Source organism: Lates calcarifer, linkage group LG7_2 (genome assembly GCF_001640805.2).
Source record: "Lates calcarifer isolate ASB-BC8 linkage group LG7_2, TLL_Latcal_v3, whole genome shotgun sequence".
NCBI classification, from domain to species: domain Eukaryota; kingdom Metazoa; phylum Chordata; class Actinopteri; family Centropomidae; genus Lates; species Lates calcarifer.
Window position 1 is genome coordinate 3,176,077 of NC_066854.1, and position 17,234 is coordinate 3,193,310.

At 40.6% G+C, this 17,234-nt stretch overlaps 2 protein-coding genes across 2 annotated transcripts; both read left to right on the plus strand.

Moving 5' to 3' along the window:
• Positions 1–3,203: 3,203 nt before the first annotated feature.
• Positions 3,204–9,563, plus strand: LOC108873094 (actin-related protein 3). The gene is made up of 12 exons (XM_018661220.2): positions 3,204–3,395; positions 3,824–3,879; positions 4,858–4,982; positions 5,076–5,186; positions 5,758–5,853; positions 6,302–6,409; positions 6,501–6,644; positions 7,217–7,390; positions 7,470–7,562; positions 7,664–7,789; positions 8,098–8,181; positions 8,440–9,563. Exons 1-12 carry the CDS (start codon positions 3,352–3,354, stop codon positions 8,533–8,535), a joined length of 1,257 nt encoding a protein of 418 aa, XP_018516736.1. The 5' UTR covers positions 3,204–3,351; the 3' UTR covers positions 8,536–9,563.
• Positions 9,564–9,697: 134 nt separating this feature from the next.
• LOC108873104 (transmembrane protein 182) lies at positions 9,698–16,828 on the plus strand. The gene is made up of 5 exons (XM_018661234.2): positions 9,698–10,139; positions 10,641–10,737; positions 10,846–10,974; positions 11,053–11,190; positions 13,317–16,828. Exons 1-5 carry the CDS (start codon positions 9,993–9,995, stop codon positions 13,568–13,570), a joined length of 765 nt encoding a protein of 254 aa, XP_018516750.1. The 5' UTR covers positions 9,698–9,992; the 3' UTR covers positions 13,571–16,828.
• Positions 16,829–17,234: the final 406 nt, after the last annotated feature.

The following is a 17,234-nucleotide window of genomic DNA, read 5'->3' on the forward strand; positions in this document are numbered from 1 at the left end:
TTGTCTTGTGGCGACAACAGCAGATTCCAGTAGGAGGCAGGTAATTTAGCAAAGATGAGATGTGAGAAATGTGCAGAGGCTAAAAAACACACCTATACACAGCAGGTAAGACTCTCTGTTAACTCCTTATCTGCATCTGTAATCATTTTAAAGTGACACAGTGTTTGACAGCCCAGTTGTGGACATGATGAGTGTCACCGGCAGCTGATGATTGACTTAAGTGCCATAATACTGTTTCCAAGTAACCATTTTCAATTATGTGCCTAACAATGCAGCAGTGCATTGTTAGAGACACAATAGAACAGCTCCCACTGACTGGATGCATCCTGCAGCCAACAGTGAAATTTACTGTCAATTTGCAAAGAGAAAACAAAAACAAGACGAATCATTAACACAGCAGTATCAGATGACTTTAGTGTTGTTAAATAATGATGTTACAAGGAGTTGGATCTCAGTTATATGTGTGCGTGTGACTACTGAGGCTGAAACTCTGGCTCTATTAGCAGCTGAAGCATCCTGCAGTGTGAGGGCGCGCCTCTATGACAGAGCATCATTAATAAGCCTGAACACAGAGGAGGAGGTGGTGGAAGGAGTCAGGACTGACGATCACAGAGGGGGGAAGTTGCCGACTGAAGATCTCCCGGGGTTAAGAAGCAGCAAAAACAGGAGATTATTAAAAATAATAAGGCGCACCTCTGCCTTGCTCTAATGACGTGCACGCAAACACACTCATATTAGGGCTCTGGCTGTGGAAATACTTCAGTTGATGAGGGACCACAACTCATCTGCTTTGTGTACTGTGTAGGCTAAGTATATCGGAAATGAGGGGGAAATTATCTGTTCTGGTGTGGGCGGGAAATTGTTCCAGGTACAGATCGGGGGACTAACAGAGGACAGCAAGATCAAAAACCTCCAGAGAGTCACATACACTCAGTCCAGCTCTATAGATACAGTACATTGTATATAGTTATAATGAACCAGAGCCCACCCCACTGAAATGCATCTAATTTCATTTACTTTCACAGGATATTACTCATGACTACAGTGTATCAACCCAGCTATCAATAAGCCTCATTTTGTTATTGATTAAATTGCTGAATGAAAATAAGATTCCATTAAATATATTACATTGGATATGAGTAGGATCAAGCCTGAGGAAAGCATGTACTGCGTCAACAATTACCCTCAATCTGATGACTTAGCAGTCAACCTGATACAAGCCACTTCTCCAGACTTTATTCTCACTCCAATCCACTTTAGTGCACCAACACAAATCTTCATTCCAGTAAGTAGACCCCATAAAGAAAAGTAAACACAATTAAAATCCCCCCAAAGTAACAGTGGTTGCAAAGAGGATATTAATCTGCAGCTGTGGGGAAGTTAACAAGCATCAGAGAGTAGTGTTAAATACGTCACACTGATGCAAGAAGCTGCAAAACAAAAGAGAACTGGCTTGAAGAATGGTTGTAAAAAGCCCTTATTCAATTCCAGGAAGGGTGTTTTATGGAGGGGTCAGAAAGATTGAGCCAATGGAGGTGGGTCTGTGCTGCTAGAATAGGATAATTTAGTTATGAATATTCTTACAGTAAGTGAACCACCGGCTCTGTGGGCTCAGTTGTTGCTTAAAAATGAGAGCACTGGTGCCCTCTAGTCTTCAAAACAGTGACACACAGGAGTATGAAGAGAGAGGTGCTTTTGAGAAATTAAAATAGCAAACCTTTTCCAGAAGCCTTGAATACCTTTAAAAACAGCCTCACAGGGAGAAGATTAAACCCCACATTACTTTCCTTAGAAAACACGTGAACTCATGCAGAAATTAAAGTCACCTCCTGCATAGAGTTTGTCATAATAAATCTTCCAGTAGATTCACAGGCTTTCAGTATTTGATTAAGAGACTGAACAGCTACTGTGTTTAATTTCACTTCATTATTCAGGCATTGTGTCAATTCCACCAAAAGCTACCGGTCGTACCAGACCAAGTAAAGGCTGTAGGTCATTTTTTCATTGGGTATGAGTTTATGTTTTCATTTCAGGGATTCAGAATGGGTTATTTCTTCACTTCTAACTAGAATAACTAGTTGTTGGCCTGAATATTTACACCTGATGGGAGCATTTCTTGTGTTTTATGGTCATTATGAGATGATGTTGTTCAGTTCCACTGAAACAAGAAGACAAGAGACAAAACCTTGTGTTTGGTGTCATTTGTCTCTGTGATGTAAAAGGAAAGTCCTCTGATAGCGGACTCCTGGCAAATCTGTGCTCCAGCTCTGACAATGTTGAAACAAATTGTCTCACCTACAGTTCTCGACAGAGAGTTTCCATCAAGTGGCCTGACTGCACAGCGAAGGAGACTAGGACTGTTTCTATCAGGAGCAGCAGAGCCAAGGGCCCTTCTAGGAGACCCGGCGTGGTGAAGAGACTTTTGTGTGAGTGATGAGTCTGCCCGAGGACAAAGGGCCAATGTTCTCAGGTCCTGGGATTGGCTCTAATGTGGTGAGGCGCTACGGAGGGGGAGTCAAGCCCTAAAGCTCCCTCCTGCTCATATATCGTCTTTATCAGTGGCTCTCCATGCAGTCGCGGAGGGTGAGGACCATTTTGTCTGGTCTCTGATGGCACCTAAATCATTGATATCATCTGGTGGAGTCAGCTCGGTGAGATGAGGTTGCTTACTTTTTTTTCCAATGGAAAAACCTTTACAAAAAGACAAAAAATGACAGTACCTCATATTGTGAAACCAGACATAAAAAACATTTTACTTTTTTAAAAAAAGCCGTTATTATCATATATAGTCTTTACTTTTAATTTGGTAAATTTTAAAATAGCACTTTTAACATTAATTTGCACATGAATGAATGAATTAAATGAATAAAAAGTAGAGTTTTTATTGTATAGTTTGCATTATATATGTACATTCTACACAGGCACAGTTTACCTACATACCAAATATATAAAATGCATCTTAGTTATATACATTTATAATTTTTTGAATCTTACTTTTTTCTGCTCAACTTTATCTTCTTGAAACACAAGGACATTGTATTAAAAACTGTAGCCTTTATCATTATACATGTATGGATAGTATTTATTTTTAATTTGGTAATTTAACAAAAATGCAATTCAATTTGTTATTCTGCTGCAGTAACCGTCTCCGTCCACCTGGGGGCAGAGTTCGTCCTTCGAAGCTGCTGACTCTGCACTAGAAGAAATCTCACCGAACCCGGAAGCTTTCCCGAATCGGCCGTGAATGCTATTCATTCAGGCTGCTGCGATTTAAACCGGTTACTGTTGAGATATCCGTTCACATCGGGCGCCTGATATATTTACCTGTAGCTAGATTAAAGGAGAGCGAGCATGGCTGGTCGGCTGCCGGCTTGTGTTGTTGACTGTGGCACAGGGTAAGTGGGAAAAAAATGACATGCTACTTAGCGTTAGCCTGGCTTTCATTGACCACATAAGCGGCTGTCAAACTTCAGCTAACGCCCTGCTGTGTAGCCTGAAAGCTGCTAACGATACTCAATAGGGTCTGGTCACTTCTTTATTTTCATAGTCTCTTTAAAGACAAGGTTAATGTCACAAATGAGCACGCCAAAGTGCCCCAGTGCTTTATTTTGAATGCTTTTCTTCTCTGTTCTGCTTTATCATTGCAATTAGCTACTGTTAGCTACTGAGGCTAATGTTACTTCCTGGACAATCCTCATATCAGAAGGCACATATTCCAGATTATTTTGGCTGTTACTTGTCTACAATTTCTTGCAATAACTTTAACCACAAGGAAGGAAGTGTAACTAAACATTAATGCTCATTTTGTTCCTTGTTGTTGTAGGTACACAAAGCTTGGTTATGCAGGAAACACAGAACCACAGTTCATCATACCTTCATGTAAGTAAATCAAGAGCCAAAAGAGGAATTAGATTTTTATTTTAATTGAATGTTGTTTGATTGTAAGTATATATTGTATAGGAAAGTGCAGTACAAGTATTTATAAAGCTGACCATTGAAATTATGTCAAAAGGATTCTGTTTTTATATTAGCGATTAGTTGACTTATCAGTTAGTTGATCAATTGACTATTTTGGTAAAAAGAGAAAAGGCAGTTTGTCATGTATTTGCTGTTTCTAACTTCTCTAATATGAGAATTTGATGCTTTGTCACACATGATAGTATTTATTAACCGTAATAACAGTTGGCTGCAGCCCTATAAAAAGATGTCTATTAAATGAGGCCACTTCCTCTATGATTTGCAACATGATGACAGTTTCAGGTCAACTTCCTTTTACCACAATCCAGTGAGTTAGACACCAGTTAGACAGCTTGCAAACAAAGTCAAGATCTGTATTTGCACAGGTACACTCAGGTACATTAGCTACAGAAACAGGTTGTTTAATCTTTCCCTGAAGAGAAAAGGCTTGGTTTTGTTGTCATCCAGGTTTTAAATAGTCCTCAACTAATGCAGTAGTTATTCCTGTTTGAGAAGCATCTGCTATAAACTGTTGGTGTCCATCTGTTTTAGGAAAATATTGAGCTTAAAAATAGTGAGCTCATACATTTGTGATGAGAATAGGGGCCAGTGGGTTTCGGTTGTCACAGACAGGAAGGGAAGTCAGAAAGTGCTGAGAGATGAACAAATGCATAGCTGGTTTTGTCCTTGTTGGCAAAAGAAAAGATGAGGAATAATACCAGCCTTGTATTCTAACTTAAGATCTTTTCATTCATATGATAATGATGCTCTCTCTTTGTTGCCTAACCCTTGCTCAGCATCATGCTGTTGTATTAGCTGGAAGGAGTTTGTTTTCAGTTTATTTTCAGTTAAACTGTCTACATATATATACATATATCTACATATATTTTTGATGTACAGGTATTGCAATCAAAGAATCTGCCAAGGTCGGGGACCAGGCCCAGCGCAGGATGATGAAGGGAGTTGATGACCTGGACTTCTTCATCGGGGACGAAGCCATCGACAAACCATCATATGCAACAAAGGTGGACAGAGAGAGATAAACTGAGTCAGTTGAGTTTTTCCTGTGTGAAGCTGTCTGTGTGAATACTTACACTGTTTGCCTTTCTCCTTCCCAGTGGCCCATTCGTCACGGGATAGTGGAAGACTGGGACCTGATGGAGAGATTTATGGAGCAGATCATCTTCAAGTATCTGCGGGCAGAACCTGAAGACCATTACTTTCTCTTGGTATGACCAGAACCACATACATTATTAACGTTACAATCTGAAATGCAGATCAAAATGGCTTGTAGATTGACAGGGACTAAACAAGATCCTGTGGAGAGAGTTCCTGTTAAAGAAACCTGCCTCTGTTTTATTAAGACTATAACTTTTTATTGATGATAAACAAAGCCTTGAATATATCAAAAGCCATGAAAACAGAAGCCAGCCTTCCTCTTCTGGTTTTTCCAGTCATATAAAGTTAGTCTTTGCACAGGCTCAGTGCCATCTGTTTTCACTCTGTCAACAGCAACAGTCTGAGCTCGGAGCAGTTATATTTTAATGTTGACAGTTTAGGCACTTCATCTTGAGCCAGATATGTGGGAGGATACTGAGATTATTGCACACAAAAACAAAAAATTTAATGTCATAATCCTTTTCATATTAAGTCTGATAAGGTTCATTAGTAAATATATTCTGTGGCATAATTGAAGTATCGCTTCAGTCAAGTTTAACCTCTCCTATGTTATGAAATATAGAATAGTGTTTTATATTCATTCTGTATTGACATTATGTTTCTGTTCCTTTCCTTCTCCAGACAGAGCCTCCACTCAACACACCAGAAAACAGAGAGTACACAGCAGAGATCATGTTTGAGTCCTTCAACGTCCCGGGTCTTTACATCGCTGTTCAGGTACGTTTCCAAAACATGAACAACATGAAAAAAAGAACAAAGAGCCCAACAGCAAACCAGCACTTGTCTTCTCTGAAGGTCCAGACCTATGGGCAGTAGATAAAATTAGATTTGATTCTTTCTACTCAGACTGTGATGTGATTCAGAGGATGCTTTATTAGGGAAATACCTATTTTCACTTCTTCTTTTTAAGTTTCAAACTCTATTTGATTATTTACATTTGATTCAAATACAGCACACTGTCATCATTCTGTGTTTCTGAAATCTACAGCTGCATAAATGTGACCACACTGTTAATTAAGACCTTAAATTATGCTGTTTTTAAGTGGAGGTTTGTCTTAATATTTATGCTTTAGCTATTTTGAGTGCAAGAATATCTCACCTTGCTTTTTAGGACAGTGTTATTGCCACTTATTTTCTTAATTAAAACTTGCATTTTCTGCATCAGGCTGTCTTGGCGCTGGCTGCCTCCTGGACATCCAGACAGGTCGGAGAACGGACACTGACAGGGACTGTGATTGACAGTGGAGACGGAGTCACACACGTCATCCCCGTGGTAAGTGTCACTTCTCTCTTTTTTTTTTTTCTGGGATTACTTTTTTAACTTCTTCCTCTCAGCCATAAACTTGTGCATGTTTGTGCTCCAGGCTGAAGGCTACGTCATCGGTAGCTGCATTAAGCACATTCCCATCGCTGGTCGAGACATCACCTACTTCATCCAACAGCTGCTGAGGGAAAGAGAGGTGGGGATACCTCCGGAACAGTCTCTGGAGACGGCTAAAGCTGTCAAGGTCAGTGTTAACTTTTGTGTTTGTTTTATTGTTTAAAAGTGGCCTCAAATGTTCCCAGTATTTGATGCTTTATAGTAAAGTGACAAGACAGGAGTAACATCTTATTTTGCCAAGCCTGACTCACTGTTTGTGTTAGATTCTCAAAGTGATGCTCCACCCAAAATGAAACACTCAGTCCTTGTAGATTTGAATAGTATAAAAAGGTCTGCACCAGACAAGAAGACTTGGTAACTGTTGACGTAGCTGAAGCCGCCCAGTCCACACAGCATCAGCATGGTTGGTTTAGGGATGTTATGTTCTTGCTTTTTGAGTCATCCTCTATTTCTGTATTGAAATCTGCATGAAGAAGCACCTTAAAAGGAAGTGATACCCTCAATAGATTATAGTGGAGGTGATTGAAATCTCCTGTCGCTGCCATGCATTCCTGAGTTGGCCACTAGAGGTCAGTGCAGCTGCAGAAACTAGTACACTGAAACAATTACCAGAGGTTTCAACCCATTTACACTGTCTTCCATTGCTAATAATGTCTGCATGTTACAGTGACAGTTGAACTACGTTGTTTTGTTTTTTAGGAGCGGTTCAGCTATGTCTGCCCTGACCTTGTGAAAGAGTTTAACAAGTACGACACAGACGGCTCCAAGTGGATCAAACAGTACACAGGCGTCAACGCCATCACCAAGAAGGAGTTCACCATCGATGTCGGCTACGAACGCTTCCTCGGCCCTGAGATCTTTTTCCATCCTGAGGTACAGTAGATAACATGACAACCAGTGATTCATCAGATGTTTGAGTTTTTTTTTTTTCTAACTGTTTGGTCTTGTCCAGTTTGCCAACCCAGATTTCACCCAGCCAATCTCAGAGGTGGTGGATGAAGTCATCCAGAACTGTCCCATCGACGTCAGGCGTCCACTGTACAAGGTACACACATCCCTCTGAATCTTCTCATGCTTATAAGACACACACACACACATAATGTTAGCCTGTGTGTTTAGTTTCGCTAACGTGTACGTGTGTCACAGAACATTGTGCTCTCCGGAGGCTCCACCATGTTCAGGGACTTCGGCAGACGCCTGCAGAGGGACCTGAAGAGGACTGTGGACGCACGTCTGAAAATGAGCGAAGAGCTGAGCGGCGGCAAGTTGAAGGTGAGGAAAGAGGAAGGAGAAGGAAGATTTATCCACCATCTTATTTCTCAAATCAATTTTCTTGGAAAAATCTGAACATAGACCTTTGAAAAGTTTGGAAAACACATTAAAATGACGCTTGATTGTTGTTACACAAACCTTTTATACACAAAATTAATATTTTATGTTGTTGTAGGTGTCATTGTTATCTCACATATTGTGTTATTGACTGTACAAATATGTATAAAAAAGGCCTTTTCTCCTAGAAGAAGTTCACAGCAAGTAGTTTTTTGTCCTGATACATTGAGTATGACTCTCTTTGTTTGCAGCCCAAGCCCATTGATGTGCAAGTCATCACTCATCACATGCAGAGGTACGCTGTCTGGTTCGGAGGATCAATGCTGGCATCTACTGTGAGTATCAAAACAGTATTTTCAGCTTCTCTAACAACATATAATCATTCCCCCTGCAGCTTTTTATATATGGTTTTGATATCAGTAAGTAGTTGTAGATAGAAACTTGTGAATGTTTGTTGCTGAGTTTACACTTGAACAAAACTGATCAGAAAGAAACAGCAAGGAGCCAAAGTTTTGTCAGACTTTGAACTTTTTACTGATGTTTTTATTTTTGAAACATAAAGAGAAATAAAGGATTGTTTCTGTTCTTCACAGCCTGAGTTTTACCAAGTGTGCCACACTAAGAAAGATTATGAAGAGATCGGGCCGAGCATCTGCCGCCACAACCCCGTATTCGGAGTCATGTCTTAGGCGCCTGGAGGAGCGCATTCAGCTGAGGCCCACCCACCCCACCGAGGAAAACAAAGAGGAAGCGCCGCAAGACCTCACATGCTGTGGAAGTCCCATGAGCCTTTGCACGGATGCTCTGACAGACCTGTTGATTCGGATAGAGCAACAGTGGACCAAACAAACTGCCAAAAGAGTGGCAATGTCCTCGCAAATTAAGAGGAAAGAGGTGACTCAGCCCAAAGGATCCTCAAATAAAATGTTTACTGCAAGTAGGTTAATAATAGGTGATAAATCTTTAATTTCTGTGTGCCTCGTATATGTACTTATTCTATCCTCACAGGGTTGTAATATGTAATTAATCAACATGAGTCCTGTATAAATGCACTTCTCTGTGTATAAGGGTTGGGTTCTTGCTATATGTTATATACTCTAAAAAAAACAAAACAGTAAAAGTTAGGGCTTGTTTCAGGAAGCAGGACATGCTTTAGCTAGATCACCTCCACAAACATCACAGAATAAAACACCTTTTTGATCATTAAGTCATCAAATGGGTGCAAACATACAAGATACTGAAAAAACAATCATCATACTGGAATACTGACCTGATTTTCTTTCCTCTTTTTTTTTGTTTGTGGGTGTCTCTTTTTTTTAAAGATGTCCCTCAGTACCTGGAAGAAATATTTGAATTCAGATGAAAATAAGTCAGGCATTAAAAAGAAAAAAAACCCTCAAATCTGTTTATAAATCTGTTCAAATAATTTTCTCCAGGTGTCACTGAGACAGGTCCTGTCTTCTTTTTCTCCTGTAGGATTGTGACTAATCGTCACCACTTTTCCTTTGACCTTTTTATTTGTATTAATCATCTCTTGAACAACCTGTCTTGGAAAAAAAGAAAGAAAAAATGTCATATTAATATATGAACATGCAGTTTGAATGACTGTTGTTGGACCATCACTGTTGCCTAGATCTCAGTTAAACTGGATAGCCTTGTACTGTACCAAATCTGGATTTCAATGCTGGCATTCCAATAAATGCCAAGGAGATATTTCTACAGTCGTAAGTTTTTCAAGTCTGTGCGTTCAAGAGTGACGTGATTATCTTTGGGTTGGAGGGAATACAGCGTCCTCTGTGTTAAATGTGGCATCCATTCTCAACATTAACACAGCTATTTTTGTGTGGGTGAAACCCCCTCTGTAACTGTATCCCTTCAAACTGACCAACACATGATGCAAGTGTTTATTTTCATTCAGCCACTTCATGAATCGGATTGGTCAGTGTGGGAAGGGAAATACTGTCCAGAGGCTTGTGTTTGTCATGATGGTGGAGTAATGGACACATGCTCAGTGTATTTGAACATGCAGTGCTGCAGAAAGCAAAGACAGGCAGACAAATGATTAAAGACAGAGGAAAACACAGACTTCTGTAACAACAGATGATCAAACAGAAAAGTCTGGACAGACAGACCAACAGACTGAGACATGTCTCCTGCTGAGAGGATGAAGGTGCTCCTCTTCTTGGCTTTGTTCTTTGGAGCTGCAGGATTTTTGTTCATGCTGCTCTCCTGTGGGACAGAGTACTGGCTGCTGGCTGCTGAGTCTTGTAGCCGAGCGGAGGACAGACGTGGGGTGAGTGGCCTGAGAGAGGAAGAGCAAGAGCACTGAGCACAGCAGACAGGACAGGCACACCTGCACAGCACCTTAGAATGACATAAAATCAGATAAAAATAACCAACAATACACAAAAATACAAGGGAAAAAAAAGTACAGTACTTAGGGCCAGGATATAAATAATCTGAAAACTTATTTACAAAAACTTTTTTTCAGGAGAGGTTGATTGGATTAGCATGTGTTCGCATTTCAGGAAAGGACGCACTCTTGGATATAGTTAGGGACATGGGACATTTAAATGCAACTTAAAATTGTAGTTTAATTTTATTTTGCTCCCAGCCAAACCAAAATTGCAGCTCCAGGTCCAGGTATTTCATTCACGAATTACTGAAATTAAAATGAGAGCTTTTCATGACTCCAAACTGTGACATGTTCTTCAAATTTTACACAAAAATAAATTGTTATGGAACATTTTTTCTCCACATTATCATGATGATATTTATTTTGTTGGTTCATCAGGCTTTAGACAGTGTGAGGATCTTTCATGAGGGTCTGTTTTGGCGTTGCTCCTTCATGGTCACTTTCCACGATTACTCTATATGGGACCTTTGGATCTGTGAGAACCTTCACTGTGTTTATTTGAAACCTACACAATGCAACCATGCTTCTAAATTTAGCCACAGACTAGCTCAAGGATTTCTAAATAATATTTTTTAACCCTCAGTCAATCAGCCATCGTCGAAGGTTTGCCAGGCCGCTTTCCTCTTCCCATTTCCTGTTAATGACCCAGTGGGATCGTGGGTGGAGCCACATGGTTTACCCAGAGAACCCTATGAACATCACTCTGCCATTGGTTGGTATTATTCTCCTGACATTATCCTGCATTATGATTTTCTGTGAATTACAAGGTCTCATTTTCCTCCTGTCTCAGTTTTCAGGACCTTCTGGAGCATCTTTCTCGTCACAGGTGTGGCTGGTGTCGTAGTCGGTGGATTTGCGGTTATTTGTGCCGGCCCACTGACCAATCACAAGCTCTATAAAGTGGGCGGGGCCCTTCAGTTTTGTGGCGGTAAGGACTCATGTCATTTTCTAACTTAGGTACAAATAGAGTGTGGAATCTCACTTTTATTATCAGTCTCAAATTTTGAAACCTCTCTAAATCCCAACAAAAGGACAGAAAACCCTTGTCCAGAGACATTTTGAATTTTATGAATATATTTGAATGTTTCCAAAGAACCAAACCAAACCACAAACTTATTAAAAGTACATTTCTGTGTTTATGGTATTTTCTCCAAGTTTTTGTTACACAAGATCATCAAAAAGAAATAAACACAGAGATATATATACACTCAGAGGTTTTGTAAAATTCCAACAAACAACAACAATTAACAACTGCGGTGAGAGGAAAGTGTCAAAGTACATGAAATTAATTTGACATAAGTTTGGTTTTTATTGTCAGAGTCCAGTCAGCACAGTTTAAGGCTGCTACAAAGTCTGCTGTCTGTACATTTGAACTAGTTTGGACCTCCAAAGTAACTGTTCCTAGCATTTAAATAAGACACCACTGAATGAAAGAAAAAAATAAATAAAATGAGATAATTCGTGAAGAAGAGGGTCTCCCTCACTGTGGATTCAGCTAGTGGGCAAATCATCACAGATTCGTTAGATGTAGTGGTTTCTGAAGTGTTGCTGTGTCTGAGATCAGCAGATTAGTAGAGAAATATAATCTCAACTGTTGCCAACATGTTCCATGGCTTAACAACATTGCGTTGATGCATGTAGATGTAATGAAAATGAGGAGTCCAACTTCGTGAAACACATATTATTATCTTATCTGTCCCTGCAGCAGATTTCAGCCAAGATTTCCATCCTTTCATACTTTCCTCACCTGAAATACAATTTTTTTCACACAGCAAATGAATGATTCAGATGTTTTGTGCATTATTTTATTCACATTCCCCCTGAAATTCACATTAATATATTTGGAAACTTTGGAATTAAAGGTTCTTCCTTGAATGTAAAATTAAATTCTGTTGGTTTGAACAATGTTTTGCTAATGTTTGTTAATGTGGTTAAAGAGGTTAAAACACGATACGTAGGCTTTTTTTTTTCCAAGAGGGAAACAGGGCAAAAGTTTCACATGGTGTTCGTGATTGCTGGTGGCTGGTGCTCGTTTGGTCACATTGGCTTCAGCTGGGTGCAGTGTTTAAAAAGCCTCAGTTTGTTTGAGCACAGGTTTGATAGCTATGTGTGTGTGAGAGTAGAAGGGTGTGTTTCTGATCTTCAAAAGTGTGTTCTGTTTCAGTAAAGTGTTTGTAGGGAGCTTGTTCATTCCCTTGTTGAAACTCTTGACTGAACATTTCCCTGTTTCCCCAAAGCTTTCTTCACTCAGAATTATAGTTCAGGGGCTGGTGGGAAAATTTCCCAGAGTTTATATCCTCTAGACAACTGTTGGTTGGAGAAAGGGACTGCAGCGTTGACACTGATCTTTTAGAGAGTCCCATCGCCCACAATCAATATCTTCAGTCCAGGCATCTGTTGTGTCACGGCTGCCAAACCATTAGAAAGTGATCACTGTCTTACTTCATATCCACACAGAGAAAACATCATTCATGAGCCAGCACTTGCTTAAAAACATACTTGATGTGAGAGATGCTGCACAATATGGCCTATCAGATACGTTGTGTAAATGATTCTACTGTTGTTTATACAAGCTTTAATATTCTGCACAATAAGTTTTAGTCATGAAAAGTGACATCTAGCTGCTGAAAATGAATGAGAAGTTAATGTTGGCCGAGAGCTGGACTCCTGTGCAGAAACAAAGAAGCAACAGTTCTGTGAGCATCAAACCGCTGGAACAGTGTTTCAGTTGTTATCATGGGTACATGATGATTTATTCTTTTTCTGTAGGAGCACAGAAAACATCACCTGCTGTGGAAATGACTCCGTTAAAAACCAGGTTTCCAGTTGTAGAGTGAGGACAAAGGAACAATAAAATGACAGTGACAAAGCAAGACAAACAGAAAGCAGTCGAGTAACAGATTTTAAAAGCTATCCTGAATAAAAAAAGAAAAGCAACATTTATTGTACAGAAACAACAAGGCGTAATTATTCATTGTATAAAAAGCATAAAATATAATATTTCATAAACATCTGACAGCTATAACTGTCATCCTTTCTCTCTGTGCCTGTCAGGCCTGTGTCTGCTGGCTGTGGTGTTGATGTATCTGATGTGGGTCCAGGTCCTAGACACTCTAGAGCAGTTCGCCCTCCATCAGAGACTCTCCAGCTGCCCCTCCTTCCACCTCAGTGTCCAGCAGGGTCCCTCGTTCCTCCTGGCTCCAGTGGCTGTCTTCTTCTGCCTGCTGGCCGGCCTGCTCTTCATCTTGGTTGGCCGACATGTCCATCAGACGCAGCTAGAGAAAAAAAGCAAACGCTCTGAACTTTGATCTCCCATTGTTGAAACTCGGAATCCTAATGGATTCCAAGACCACAACACACAGACAACTCCACCCCTCTAGTGTTTCCAAATGGTATTAATGTCGGCACCGCTGTACTAAAGAAGGTCACCGTGTGTTATTTGTTTAGATTATCAAACAAACAATGAATCATCTTGTTTGTTTCTGGCTGCTAGCAGTAGCATTAGCAACATGGCTGTCACATAGGTGTCCATGAGAAGACTGTTCCTAGCTCTCCTCATGTTAAGGATGTTTTCTATTCGCAGCAGGATTAAGTAGGTGGAGTAAAGTCAAATCAAACACCACCCACAGAAACTGAAAAGTCAGACAGCAGTGGCCACACAGTCTGACTGACCGGGGGGCACTCAGTGATAACCAAAGATGAAGACCAAAATCACAAATCTGGATCTTTCCGATTTACTCCACTCACTGAGGATAATTGGAATCCTTAATTTGAAATTGGTCATTATAAATGATTTTTCTAATCTATTTAACAGATCCCATTGTGATTAATACTCCAATACTCTCACTCTGCTTTTATTATAATTGATGAATCAATTTTGACTAAAGCCTGCCCGGCTGCTGGTGTGTATGTTGAAGGATTGAGTAGATTGAGTGTGACCGGGCCTGCCTGTCATTAGGACATCAGGTTGAAGCTCTGACATATTGGGTCAGAGGGACAGAGATAATAATAAATTAGACTGTCATAATCCATTTTCTGACAGGACGACCACTTCAGGGACATCTGGTAGTGTGTGTAAAACACACAACAGCCACTAGAGGACAGTGTTGTCTCAAGTTAATGTTTGGAGAGTTGTCCCAACCTCATTAAATCCAAAGTCCTCATAAGGTTGTCCGACAATGTAGAGCCAAAATGCAGAGTTGCAGTGCATCAGATTAGGATGGAACCAGGGGGGAAATTTGTAAGTGTTAATTAATTCAACTGTAATTTTCCTGGCAAACAAAAGAAAATGATTTTTTTGTTTTCTTCAAGTTCAGTATAGTTAACATTATATTTGAAGGAGGGAGGGAGGAGAAGGGAGGGTTGTGGAAACCTGCAGTCACACCTTGATAATTGGAAAAGGCAAACAGAAGTGAGACCTTGAGATGATACAGTGACAAAATGGAAGGAAAAGGAGGAGGGGGGGAGGACAGGGAGAAAGAGTTAACACCGCTCATCAGCGAGTCTTTCAATATTCTTTCATGTCTGACGCTCCTGCACCTTTCCATCCCCTCTCCTCTTAATCTCCGCTGTGAACTAAGTGAGTATAATTACACCTGAGCGTGTCACATTCACTTCCCCGGCCCTCACTGTGTTTAAACATCTCTGTCACCTCCTCTCCGTCGCCACGCTGCTGCCACAGCCAACAGCCTGCGCCCGTTTAAAGGGTGATCTTTTATTTTCTAACTAATACGAGGAGATCCAGTCATATCACTTGGTTTCAATCTTTAGAGAGCAGGATCATGGCAGATTCATTACTGGGCTCCAAGAGTGGATGTGGTGCTGTTGTAGCTGTCAGACTTGGACTCATATACACACGTGTGTGTGTGTGTGTGTGTGTGTGTGTGTGTGTGTATATATGCACACACTCCACCAGCAGTAGTAGCCACATCGTTACACTGGGTCTTTGTCCTCAGTAGATAGAGCTGTCTGCAACAATTACCACAGGGGCAACACATGACAACTGAAGACACAACTCCTCTCTATTACGCCTTTTTAAAGACATTTACCACAAAGTTTAATTGAATGTGGGGGTTGTAGTCAGAGCAATACTCTGCATTTGAAGAGTTTAAAGGGTTGTATTATTTTATTTCTGGCCAAAATTAAAAACAAAAGGGTGTAAACACTGTTTATCTGCTCTGAATTGCAGTTAGCATGTCCAGCTAGTTAACCACCTAGCATATCATTAGCATAGCAATGATGAATGACATTAGTTTGTGGGGTTAAGAAAATGTATCATACATATAATACTAGGACAAACAAGCTCCACGCTACAATACAAAGTCTTGTATATAAATTATTAACTTCTGTCACAAGAGACATCAACAGAGGCCAGAGTTTTCAACCAACTCCTGGAGCTAACGTTAGCTTATTTAGCTAGCTGTCTACAGCTGTAAAAATCTGGTGGCAACAGTTGTGTGCTTTTTGTGTCTGAAAACAAGAGCAACGTTGTTTCAAATTACATTCTCCAAATGTTTATATACACCACCAACATGTATGAAAAACAGCTAAATGCAGGATGTTATTAAAGAAACAACAACAAACATCTGAGTGGGCTTGATGTGGAAACATGCTACTTCCTATACTGATGCTGCTCACATCAATAATGACCATGCACGCAGGCTCAGAGTAATGTATGCATATAATGCCACTGAATCAAGCACAGTACACAGTATAAAACACAAATAATGGTGTGTGTGAGGATGTTTTCACATCAAATATAATGAGCATCCATGAAAAGCTGGATGCATCCTTATCCCATCAGCTCCCCTGAACCTCCCCCTGTTCCTTCTCCTCGTTGGTATACGCTGCTCTACCTCCACATTACCCAGAGGCCAACCCAGGGGGCGCAATTATTCAGGCCTTTGCTCAGCCAAGTAGAAGAAATTAGCCTCTTCTCCCGAACCAAGACCTTCTAACCTGCACCAGGACCTCGGGCTGCCTCTCTGACTAGCATGACCCCCTGTGACTTCCCTCTCCAGACCTTGTGTTTTCCATACATATGAGCCTGGGCTGTCCAGAGCCATGCTTGGCTGCCATATGGGCTCCCCATACCCCGGCTGGCAAAGTGGGGCTGGGGAGCTGCGGGCTATAAAATCCAACACCCCCACACCTCCACTATTGCCATGCACCCCTCCTGGGAGGATGCTGGTGTCCTCCGGCCAACGATGTGCTTTTACAACAATTCAATAGAGTCTAAGATGGTGAGCAGCTGGGCTAAGACATGTCATTCTTTGTGGCCTTTATAAGCTGTAATTATGAAAGCAATATTGGAAATTGAGTTTAGGAACAAAACTGGAAGTTATGTAGCTCAAAATCTACATTTCAAAGTTTTCAAATTACTGCAGGTCAATATCTAAATGAGCAATTACAGGGAAAAAAAGTTATTATGAGTGCTATTATGACAGGGTATGTTCTCTGGGTGTTGGAGCAAAGAATAAGAGCTTTTCTTCCTCCTCCTTATTCTTCATTTCATCTTTTCTGTAATTTGCCCCATTCTTTTTCTTCATTAAAATCATTTTGAGTCACGGGTGATTCAATTTCTCATGTCTGTGCTGTCAGATCCTCCTCTCTTACCTTTTCTTCCCCCTCATCTCCTCTTGTCTGTCTTTGCCTTTTCCACCTTCCATTTCATCTATTCAGGCCAGTCAGTGGTGGATAATGAGGTCTGTGGCCTGGCACTGTGCTCCCAGAGTACAGTAGGGACAATTCAAGACTCTGCAGTTGCATCACAAAATCTTCCAGCAACCTTGACTGCCATTATAGGGGGTCCGCTGGAGAAAAGGCTGTGCTAGTAATGGAGAAATAAACAACTACCAGGCTAGAAAAACAAATTTGTGAAAAAAATGGTGTGGTTTGCAGCAAATATACAGTGGATTGACAGGGGGTCTGTAACATGTATATCCATCCTCCGATGCTACAGATATTACTGTG

What these genes read in the sequence shown, in the direction of transcription:
- LOC108873094 (XM_018661220.2), top strand. Translation starts at nt 3,352, where the DNA reads ATGGCTGGTCGGCTGCCGGCTTGTGTTGTTGACTGTGGCACAGG. An exon ending in AAGACCATTACTTTCTCTTG is followed by an intron (nt 5,187 to 5,757) that starts GTATGACCAGAA and finishes TTCCTTCTCCAG; the next exon opens with ACAGAGCCTCCACTCAACAC. An exon ending in GATCAATGCTGGCATCTACT is followed by an intron (nt 8,182 to 8,439) that starts GTGAGTATCAAA and finishes TGTTCTTCACAG; the next exon opens with CCTGAGTTTTACCAAGTGTG.
- LOC108873104 (XM_018661234.2), top strand. Translation starts at nt 9,993, where the DNA reads ATGTCTCCTGCTGAGAGGATGAAGGTGCTCCTCTTCTTGGCTTTGTTC. An exon ending in GAGCGGAGGACAGACGTGGG is followed by an intron (nt 10,140 to 10,640) that starts GTGAGTGGCCTG and finishes TTGGTTCATCAG; the next exon opens with GCTTTAGACAGTGTGAGGAT. An exon ending in GGCCCTTCAGTTTTGTGGCG is followed by an intron (nt 11,191 to 13,316) that starts GTAAGGACTCAT and finishes TGTGCCTGTCAG; the next exon opens with GCCTGTGTCTGCTGGCTGTG.